The sequence below is a fragment of the Microcaecilia unicolor genome, chromosome 14 (assembly GCF_901765095.1).
Source record: "Microcaecilia unicolor chromosome 14, aMicUni1.1, whole genome shotgun sequence".
Lineage (NCBI taxonomy): Eukaryota > Metazoa > Chordata > Amphibia > Gymnophiona > Siphonopidae > Microcaecilia > Microcaecilia unicolor.
Window position 1 is genome coordinate 20482579 of NC_044044.1, and position 11351 is coordinate 20493929.

At 45.8% G+C, this 11351-nt stretch overlaps 1 protein-coding gene across 1 annotated transcript; it reads left to right on the top strand.

Annotated features, from left to right (window-relative positions):
- Positions 1-346: 346 nt before the first annotated feature.
- On the top strand, positions 347-9494 carry LOC115457827. The gene is made up of 6 exons (XM_030187464.1): positions 347-420; positions 2542-2630; positions 4464-4832; positions 6224-6547; positions 7251-7343; positions 8872-9494. The coding sequence occupies exons 2-6, from the start codon at positions 2588-2590 to the stop codon at positions 9051-9053; spliced, it is 1011 nt and encodes a 336-aa protein (XP_030043324.1). The 5' UTR covers positions 347-420; positions 2542-2587; the 3' UTR covers positions 9054-9494.
- The last annotated feature ends 1857 nt before the right edge of the window (positions 9495-11351 follow it).

An 11351-nucleotide genomic window follows, 5' to 3' on the forward strand; every position in this document is an offset into this window, starting at 1 on the left:
CTTTTTTGAAATACGGTGACCAGAACTGAACGCAATCACAGTGGCTTACAATACAAAACAATATATATATATATTAAAAAAAAAAAAACATGAAAATGAAAAACAACAACAAAAAAAAGGACAGACCTATCCCCAGGCACAAGAAAACAGGTAAACAGCAATCGCTGTGTGAGTTTACTGGAATAGAGAGAGACAAAGCACATTCTGTTCACATTTTTATTGTAGTTCAACATATGTTGCTGTTTAATATCTAACAGGAATAGAAATTATTGCCGACGCTTGATTTGATTCCAGCTGGGGAAAGTCCCTGGCTCAGGTTCCTCTTTCTGTTTGCACGCTCCTCCTACCCACCCAGGGCTCCTCAGGCTGTCTGTCTTGCCGTGTATCTGACCAGAGAGCAGCCACAGACACTACATCCAGGTGAGTGAGCATGCATGTGCTAATACTGAGCTTTGGGGGAGTGGGAGGGAAGTACTGCTCCAAGGGCTCAGATAACACCACTCCCAGAGGTGCCTGCACAGGGCCCCAGTGAAACAACACAGAAGACCGTTTCAGGAGTAGTGTTATGTGGCAATATTTGCCTGTAATACTGGGCAGTCCTTGGCATTAATATTCATGCTCGGAAGAGCATTTTTTTTTCCAGTTTATACATAGCAGGGGTCTAGCCAGACAACAGATTTTGGGTGGGCCTAGGGAAGGAGTGGGTGGGCACCAACCACCACCCAGAAAATATCTCAGCTGGTGGGAAAACGCTTCTTTCCGCCTTGGCAGTCTGCAGCAGGCACTTAACCCTCCATTGCCCCATGTAAGCCGCATTGAGCCTGCCATGAGTGGGAAAGCGCGGGGTACAAATGTAACAAAAATAAAATAGATACTATTGGAGATTCTACATGGAATGTTGCTGCTATTGGAGATTCTACATGGAATGTTGCTACTGTTGGATATTCTACATGGAATGTTGCTATTCCACTAGCAACATTCCATGTAGAAGGCTGCGCAGGCTTCTTTTTCTGTGAGTCTGACGTCCTGCACGTACGTGCAGGACGTCAGACTCACAGAAGCAGAAGCCTGCGCGGCCACATTGGTGATCTGGCTAGTGGAATAGCAACATTCCATGTAGAATCTCAAATAGTAGCAACAGTGGAGGAGTGACCTAGTGGTTAGGGTGGTGGACTTTGGTCCTGGGGAACTGAGTTCAATTCCCACTTCAGGCACAGGCAGCTCCTTGTGACTCTGGGCAAGTCACTTAACCCTCCATTGCCCCATGTAAGCCGCATTGAGCCTGCCATGAGTGGGAAAGCGCAGGGTACAAATGTAACAAAAATAAAATAAGACCTGAACATATGCAGGTGCTGGTATCATGGAGAGTAGCGTTTTCGTTACCATCTGGAGGAAGTCTTCTGTTGGCCGAGCTTGGGATCCCACAGCTACCACTAAACGTGTGCTACTGTTGGGTGGGCTCTGGCCCATCTGTGGCTATGCCACTGATACATAGTAGACGTGAAGCTAAGACTCTCTATGTTGTTTTTAAGGTAAGAGTACTGGCCTTTTCGTTGCCGGCCGTTTGTGTTCTTGTGATGCGCGATTAAAAAAAAGTCCAAAGGGGGAAGTGAAACAAAATTCCTTTATTAAACAGCTACTGACTGAGAGCCAGATGCACTAAAAAGTTAACGAGCCAGCAATGTGGTTTTTAAACCAGTTCTAGCCAGTCTAGCGAGCAAGCAGTAAAACAAGACACAAACGAAAGGGTTCTCCGAGCCATTTCCCTGTCACGGTAGCAGCTAACGAAAACGGAATGCAAATGATCTAAAAGTCCAACGCCTGGCCCGGTTCTGTAAGCTGTTTGATTCTGTTGGTTATGGGCAGTGCACTTTTTCTAGCGAAAAAGGTGTCGGTACTCAAATGCCAGGCTACCCTTCAGGGGTGGGGTGATCACTGAGGTGGAAAACACAACTTCAAGAGATCAATCCGAGACTCAGGGTGAGATGCTCCAGGAAAACTTTATTAGGACCCTACACGGTCCGTGTTTCGGCTTTTAAAAAAGCCTTCATCAGGGGTCGATCAGTGGATGCACAAAGTGTATACTGATTGACAATGGCCAGGCACGAGGCAGTACACTTTATTTTACTCAGAGACGACATTTTATGTGCTCCATTGTCAATCAGTATACACTTTGTGCATCCACTGATCGACCCCTGATGAAGGCTTTTTTAAAAGCCGAAACACGGACCGTGTAGGGTCCTAATAAAGTTTTCCTGGAGCATCTTACCCTGAGTCTCGGATTCATCTCTTGAAGTTGTGTTTTCCACCTCCTTCTTTTGTTGAATTTTTGTGGAAACTGCGAACCCCTTTTGTTTCTGTGATCACTGAGGGACCAGGCCCCCTGCAACCAGTCACAGAATATATGACAAGGCAGAACTTGGGGATCATGGGTCAATTTTAGCAGACAATGGAAAAGGTGCCGGTACTCCCTCAAGTACCCCCTCAAAAAAAGCCCTGGTGATGGGACAATCACACTGTTGCCTTCTTAACATCCCACAGGAGACTGAAGATTTGCAAGAACCTTGTGTCAGAAAGGAAACGTGCAATGCTGGGACTGATGCTTTTTCTCTGCACATCAGCTGTGCAAGGTATAAATGAATTGCTCTTATAATGTTTCTGTTTCTGCCAGTGACCTAGTAAAGGGGAAAGCAGGGACGGGGCTCCCCGGGCACCGTCTTGGCAAGGGCGCCACCCAGCAGCAACATAGCAGCTCAGCATCTCCTCTCCCCCCCCCCCACCCCCAGAGATGAGAGGGTTTCTTAAGTGCACTCCCCCTGTGACCATGGGGAATCTTTTTGATGTCTGCTCTATGCCAAGGATACATAATAGAGGTGACAGGCATTCAAATCTTCTCATGCATATTCATTTAGCAATAAAGTCTGAAGGACTGTTGCATGTTTCTCTTTATGGATCGCGAAGAAGTTCTCAAGAGGTTGAACACACGAGTGCAAGGGTTTGAATAAGAACAACTGTATGAATTTTGAACTCATAGAAAGCTGAGTAGAAGATTGCATGTAGATTGAGTTCAATCCATAGACTTTTGGAAATGTGGAACTATGATATTCAGCCACCGTAAGAGACTTTGAGCAACATGGACTGATTTCCTCACTAAGAATTAAGCAAGAATTTTTTTTAATATAATTGTAATGTAATAGAAGAATTTGTAGGAATGCATGGTTGTGTGATTGGATTAAGATGATTAGTGTTTAAGGTTTTAAACAATATGAGCAGCAGTTTGAATGTGATTATAGTCCAGAGCGGTTTTTCTAGCGAAAAAGGTGCCAGTACTCAAATGCCAGGCCACCCTTCAGGGGTGGGGTGATCACTGAGGGACCCGTCCCACAATAGGCAGGTCCCCTGCAACCAGTCATAAAATCTGTGACAAGGCAGAATTGGTGTGTAGAGCCTGAGCTCTTTCATTAAAACTTGGGGAACCATGGGTCAATTTTAGCAGACAATGGAAAAGGTGCCGGTACTCAGTACCCCCGAGTACCCCCTCAAAAAAAGCCCTGTTATAGTCAAAACAGAAAGATAATAAACGATTTAATAAAGGTTGATGAAGTATGGCGTAATAGTTGTTAGAGAATTTGTATACTATAGAGAATACAACTATTAATTGAACTTATACCTAGAGGATAACGATGCATATCCATTAGGGATATCCAGAAAACCCGACTGGCCTATGAAACCCCAGGACAGGTTTGAGAACCCCTGTTCTATACATTTGACATAAAAACATTGCTTAAAAAAAAAAAAGGGCTGTGGACCTTGAGTTGAAATCAGGGGCGTAGCCAGACAACAGATTTTGGATGGGCCTAGGTAAGAAGTGGGTGGGCACCAAGTGTTCTCCCCCTCCCCCGCCACCACCCGAAAAATATCTCAGCTGGCGGGAAAACGCTTCTGTCCACCTTGGCAGTCTGCGGCAGGCAGGCGCTGAAAACTGAGCGTGCGCAGGTGCCGGTATGGTGGAGAGTAACATTTTCATTACCGTCAGGGGGAAGTCTTCAGCTGGCAGAGCTTGGGATCCCCCACCAGCTACCGCTAAACGTGTGCTACTGTTGGGTGGGCCCTGGCCCACCCAGGCCCACCTGTGGCTACGCCACTGGTTGAAATTATTTGCGCTTCCTCTGGTAATCTAATCATAGGTATCATTATTCTATCACTACTAGATATGGTCGTCACTGTACAGTAGTGGTAAGTATTCAGATACAATACCTCCCTACCACAATCTAAGTGGATATCCATGTCTAAGGGAGATAATGACTTGCTCAAGGTCACGTAGCATGTGAGTGGCAGAAGCAGGATTCCAAAGCTGTTACCACGTCTACTTTCTCTCCACATTCGCTGCCTTCCACAGTTGGTTATGATTGCCCTTGAGAATGATGCATGAATTCTCATCAAATGGTGCATCTGGTCCACAGGAGAGTTATTCTGCACAAAGAGGACAGAGTTCTTGACGGGAACCTGTGGGGACACCATCTCCCTCCCTTGCAGCTTCTCTTGGGAAGGGCTGCCTTTCACTAACTTTGAGCTGGTCTGGCAGACGAGGAGGCCAGGGGCCACTCTAGTTGTCCACCACGAAGACACGAGGAACTTCACTAACCTTCATCAGAGCGGCAGGTTCAGAAACCGGACCGCAGTGCGAGACGGCTGGCCCCAGAGCAGAGACATCACTGTCACTCTCTCCAACATCACCGGCATCGACCGTGGAGCCTACACCTGCGAAATCTTCACGCTGACCCCTTATTCCAGGAAGATCTGCGCAGAGATACAGCTTGATGTACACACAGGTAAAGACAATGATGAAAAGGCTAATTATCCACCGAAGGGCAATGGTGGAAGCATGAAGGCACTCGGAACCAGAACCAGGAAAGCAGTAAGGCATCAACGGAGCACTTCATTGGAAAAATAATCATCAAGAGATTTGACGCAGCCACGTTTCGGCACACCGCCTGCATCAGGGGGTATAAGCAAATCCTTTGATGTTGCCTCAACTCCGTTTCATTGAAGGAAAAACTGATTCTCCAGACCACACTCAGCTGATGCACTGTATCTTCATAAGTAGAGGAGATATCATATTGACCATTGAGAAACTATTGACCTGTGATATCTCCTTTGCTTACGAAGGTGCAGTGCACAGCTGAGTGTGGCTCAGAGAATCAGTTTTTCCTTCAGTGAAACAGAGCTGAGGCGACATCAAAGGATCGGTTTATATCTCTGATGCAAACAGTGTGCCGAAACGTGGCCGTGTTTGGTTTCTTGATGATTTTTTTTTCCAATAAAGAGCTCTGTTGACACTACACTGCAGGTCAAGGGTGTAGCCAGACAGCAGATTTTGGGTGGGCCTAGGCAAGAAGTGGGTGGGCACCAAATGTTCTCCCCCCACCCCCACGCCAAAAAAATATCTCAACTGGTGGGAAAATGCTTCTCTCCACCTTGGTAGTCTGCAGCAGGCGTGCGCTGAAAACTGAGCATGCGCAGGTGCCGGTATCATGGAGAGTAGCGTTTTCGTTACCATCAGGGAGAAGTCGTCAACTGGCAGAGCTTGGAATCCCTACCAGCTACCACTAAACGTGCTACTGTTGGGTGGGCCTGAACCCTAAGTGGGTGGGCCCCGGCCCACCCAGGCCCACCTGTGGCTACGCCACTGCTTTCCCTGTTTAGGGTGTCTTGGTACTCCCATCATTGCACACAAGTAAAAAGTCTGATTCCAAAGTGGAATCACACTGTTAAATCTTTGTTCCCCTTCGGGGACTTCAGTAGCAGGATCCGATATTTTTAGATTAGTGGCTTTTTTTTTTAACTTTCAACAGTTTTTTTATTGATGTTTCAACAATTTCAATACAACCTTTAACTCCAACATGCAGCATATCATAGAATACACCAGAAATACAGTGGTATAACATTCGTTATCGTCATCAATATTTTAATGTTATTATCCCCCCCTTCCCCAACCCATTCCTCTGTACTCTCCAGCCTAACCTCCTTTTCCCTTAAGGTAGCCAACAGAAATGCAAACATAATATCCACGCTACCTCTCCTTGTGTTCAATTCTAGAACTCCTTGGGTTGTGAGGTATGGGGTAGGGTTTGAGCGTCTAGGCTGCTCTCTGTATGTAACATTATTTTACTCTGTCTCATTTTTATTTTTCCGTCCTTGTGCTTCATCTGATCCTACATAGATCCCGTTGGCCTGGGTCTTGGCATCTCCATGACTGCCACTTTAGGAGCGTCCGTCCATCTGCCCTGCTTTTCTAGGCCTGGGTGTGGCGGCAGCTCACCCAGTCTGCAAACCTCCTGGAGGTTCTTAGAGAGTGGGATAGCCCTGGAGGCTGAGCTTGTGAGCTCTGCACGTCCCGCGAGGGACGCCGCCGGCTCTGACAGGATCTCGCTGAGTGAGAATGGGACTCTAAACTTGAGGGGACTGACGGCCACCAACGCCGGAACATACAGTTGTCACCTGGCTGGCCAGAGGAAGGTTGCGGAGATACTGTTGGACGTCATTGGTAAGGCTCTTTTAACGAGTCCAGCTCAACACCTACTCATGGATTTTTTAAGCAATGCTGCCTTTACTTCTATAAAGAGACTGAGTAGGGCGTGAAGAGTTGCAGGACCCCTCCCCACCTCCACCACCTGGGCATGCTGCCAATTTTGATTCTGTGATATGTCCGTCTTTCCTGGCGCATTTTGTTCCCAAGATTACCACCTCACCCTAGGTCAACTGAAGAGGCTGCTTCAGTCCTGGTTTTGCTCCACAGTATTTAGAGATTTTTGGTTAACCGAACCAGGACTGCAACAGCCTGTGCAATCTACCTGCTCCTCATAGTGCTGATTGCACGCAGAAAAAGCAAGATTATAACCTCTCCGAGGAGGCTTCCCTTAGTCCTGAATTTACATCACACCAGGCAGAGATTCATAGTCTTGTTTTTCTTGGGTGGTGCAGCCAAGCCATGAGAACTACAAGTCCCTTCATGCAGTGGGGCAAACCCAGGACAGAATCAGTCCCATCAGGTGACTCTGGAGCAGATCAGCTCATCTTGAATTGCTTAGCCTTTGCTGTAGGGGAAATTGTGACTCTTTCAAAAGCTTGTCCACCCTTTTAAGCACTGGCTGGACATTCCTCCTCTCCTCATCCATGAGGCTTTCTTTGGCAATGCAGGTGATAGTCTCACTGGTTTATGTGCTGTGTGGATTGCTGTTTCTCTTCAGATCCTGTAAAGATCCGAGACACAGTGATACAACTGGTGGCCTTTATTCTGATTCCTGTGGTGGCTTTCCTCTTTGTAGCTGGGCTGATCATTGGTAAGTTTCATTTGTAGGGCAGTAACCTTTTCACTACCAACCCCAGACTAAGCAGTGTGTGTTTGCAAATCCCAGTCCTGACCACTGGCATAACATGTGCATGTTGGGAGGTGGGAGTGGCGGAGAATTATGTTATGGACTTTTTATGTTTAAGTCGTTTTTTTATTGACGGTAACAAACTTGTACAAATTCACCAAACACAACACGTTCTCAACTTGCCATCATCTAGAAAATGTCATCGTACAATTTTACATTTTCTCCCCACCACCCAACCCCCATGTCACAAGCATTACTGTATTCTCGCCACATTATGTGTTTAATGTTGCGTGTATATGTCAGTAGTTGGATTATAATAAGGTATTGCGTAATGTCCAGCAGGGCACCCTCCACTGCTCTCCCGTCTTCCTGTGGCACTCAGCTTCATACCTTTCAGTGTCGTGTACCGCGAAGGGCTCTGGTTCTTGTAGCCCTTCACCTTAGGTCCAACACTACTACTACTACTACTACTATTTAGCATTTCTATAGCGCTACAAGGCGTACGCAGCGCTGAACAAACATAGAAGAAAGACAGTCCCTGCTCAAAGAGCTATGTAATAAAAGTGAGACAAGTATAGGACAATCAAGCCATTGTGACATCACTGATGAGGTTGGCTCTTATTGGTGGCCTGAGGCATTATGACATCACAATATTAGCTCTGGTTACAAGAGACTACTACTACTACTACTACTATTTAGCATTTCTATAGCGCTACAAGGCATACGCAGCGCTGCACAAACATAGAAGAAAGACAGTCCCTGCTCAAAGAGCTTACAATCTAATAGACAAAAAATAAATAAATAAAGTAAGCAAATCAAATCAATTAATGTGAACGGGAAGGAAGAGAGGAGGGTAGGTGGAGGCGAGTGGTTACGAGTCAAAAGCAATGTTAAAGAGGTGGGCTTTCAGTCTAGATTTAAAGGTGGCCAAGGATGGGGCAAGACGTAGGGGCTCAGGAAGTTTATTCCAGGCGTAGGGTGCAGCGAGACAGAAGGCGCGAAGTCTGGAGTTGGCAGTAGTGGAGAAGGGAACAGATAAGAAGGATTTATCCATGGAGCGGAGTGCACGGGAAGGGGTGTAGGGAAGGACGAGTGTGGAGAGATACTGGGGAGCAGCAGAGTGAGTACATTTATAGGTTAGTAGAAGAAGTTTGAACAGGATGCGAAAACGGATAGGGAGCCAGTGAAGGGTCTTGAGGAGAGGGGTAGTATGAGTAAAGCGACCCTGGCGGAAGACGAGACGGGCAGCAGAGTTTTGAACCGACTATGGCTACATCCAATTGACAATCGCTATGTTCTCGCTCCGCATTGCCAGTTCCCGTGTGCGCGTGTGTGACACTTGTCCCCTCCCTTCTTAAGTGACTTTTTAAAGATTATGCATTTGAGTTCTGGAATTATCCTGCATGCTAGTTTCTCTTATGCCAGTTTACTTGAAAATAATGCAGGTGTATTTTTTCATATTGCATCGGTTTAATGTCTTTCTGTATCACAGGAAGGAAGAAGATGTATAATCGAAAGCGTAGGGAGTTGGTGCCGAATCTCAAAGTGGAGCTGACAGAGAGTCGTGAGCAAGAGGATCTGATATTGCCATTGAGTGATAAGAATGTGAATTCAACTTGGAGCAGCACCTCAAGTGAACAGCCTTTGATTCGGGTTCAGAAGTCTGAAGTGTGATGTAATCTAATGTAATCTACAGTTTGTACAAATCCCAACTAGAGGTTGGAGGTGGTTTACGGGGAAAAGAGTCTCTACAGAGCAGAAGAAAGAAGAGCAGAAGATGAATTTAGGATAAGGTCATCGTAGTGACTTCAGTTTCTACACGACCGCAGGCAGTTCAACTTCAAATTGACAGGAGAGACAGGCAGCGGTTAAAATTTGTCAAATAATAGGGTCTTCACTTTCGTACGCAGCCGCATGTGGATTGATTCTGAACAGACTATAACTGGTAGAGAATTCCACTCAGCAGTGGCGCGAAAGGAGAACCTGGAGTTGATCTGAGGTTTGCACTTTAAATTCTTAATAACAGGGTACTTCAGTAGTATGTTATTCCGAAGTGTGGTAAAAGGGAGAAAGGGGACCTTTCGGTGGTTTTTGCAACTACATTCAAAGTGGTTTACATAGTATATACAGGTATTCATTTGTACCTGGGGCAATGGAGGGTGAAGTGACTTGCCCGGAATCACAGGGAGCTGCAGTGGGAATTGAACCCAGTTCCCCCGAATCAGACTCTGCTGTACTAACCACTAGGCTACTCCTCCACTGGCAACATTCCATGTAGAAGCCTTCCCTTGCAGATCAGCAACGCGGCCGCGCAGGCTTCTGCTTCTGTGAGTCTGATGTCAGACTCACAGAAACAGAAGCCTGCGCGGTGATCTGCAAGGGAAGGCTTCTACATGGAATGTTGCTAGTGGAATAGCAACATTCCATGTAGAATCTCAAATAGGGAAATGGGACTTGATATACCACCTTTCTGAGGTTTTTGCAACTACATTCAAAGCGGTTTACATATATTCAGGTACTTATTTTGTACCAGGGGCAATGGAGGGTTAAGTGAGAGTCACAAGGAGCTGCAGTGGGAATTGAACTCAGTTGCCATTTGATCAAGGTCCACTGCACTAACCACTAGGCTACTCCTCCACTCCAAACAATGATAACAGTGGGTTGCAGCCATGGAGGAACCAATGAAGCTGTCACCCCTCTGTTACAATGTGCAATGCGTCTCTGCAGGAGGATTCTTCTGTATATATCATCCTAACATGAAATGGGGTCTTTAACTAGTTATCGGGAGAGCCTATCTATATCCTTTCCAAAAATCAGCTGGGCCCGGACCACATGACGCAGGACGCAGGTCTAGCCAGCTCCGGGACTCCCGACTCCGTCTGACCCCAACGAGTGGCAATTTGGTACCCTCATTGCTTTTAAGGCTTTTTATTGCGACTTTTATTACATGGACAAATTTCTGGAGACGTTGGTTGAGGGAGGTGATGGCGTCCAAATCAGCTCAAAGAGATTGCAAACACTCTAACCAGCAGAGGACAAGATGGCGGAAGTTGCGCCTGATGCCAGTGGTCCCTGGTTGCTGTCTCTTATGCTGGCCCTGGCTGAATAGATCTACAACCTGCATTTGAGGTACTTCATGCTGGATATGATCATCTCGGAAACAGCTACTTGAGGTGCCTTCATCAGGTCTATTTAGACGAATGCAGTTCATCTATTTTTTACATCAAAGATTCAAAATGATGGAATGCTTTGCCTACTGAAGTTCGTTCAATACAAAATATGGACCAGTTTAAAAAAGCATTGAAAAGTCATTTATTTCTTCAGGTTCTTGGTTCCTCTGATGTATAAATTATTTTAATACTATGTAAATTTTAATCTGCTGTACGTTTGAATGGTAGAGTTTTTTTTGTATAGTTTGTTGTGTAAAGAAATAACGTTTATTGGGTTTTTTTATATAATTTGTATGTGATTTGTTCTCTGCTTAGACTTTTAAAGATATAGCGGGTTATTTTTTCTAGCAAAAAAGGTGCCGGTACTCAAATGCTAGGCCACCCTTCAGGGGTGGGGCCCGGGTGGGGCCCCCCCCCCCCCCCATAACCAGTCACAGAATCTATGACAAGGCAGAATTGGTGTGTAGAGCCTGAGCTCTTTCACTAAAGCTTGGGGTCAATTTTAGCAGATAATGGAAAAGGTGCCGGTACTCAGTACCCCCAAGCACTCCCTCAAAAAAAGCCCTGATTATTAATAAAGTTTTTATTATTATGGATAAGGTTGTAAAGTGAAGATTTGGTGTTAGCCAGGGTAGGTCTTTGGAGATACTACCTAGCATGCTTTCCTTCCCTTCTCTGCAAGTTCTGGTCACAAGTGGTTACTGATAGGACAAGACTAGTGTAATTCCATAGGAGTTGAGGCCCACATTTGATGTCAACAGATTACTGGCAAAACTATAAAAATAAAGATTAGTAAATAAAG

Excerpts from the sequence above, each read along its gene's own strand:
- LOC115457827 (XM_030187464.1), top strand. The coding sequence starts at position 2,588 with ATGCTGGGACTGATGCTTTTTCTCTGCACATCAGCTGTGCAAG. Across the intron at positions 4,833-6,223 it reads ACAGCTTGATGTACACACAG|ATCCCGTTGGCCTGGGTCTT; the intron begins GTAAAGACAATG and ends GATCCTACATAG. Across the intron at positions 7,344-8,871 it reads TGTAGCTGGGCTGATCATTG|GAAGGAAGAAGATGTATAAT; the intron begins GTAAGTTTCATT and ends TCTGTATCACAG.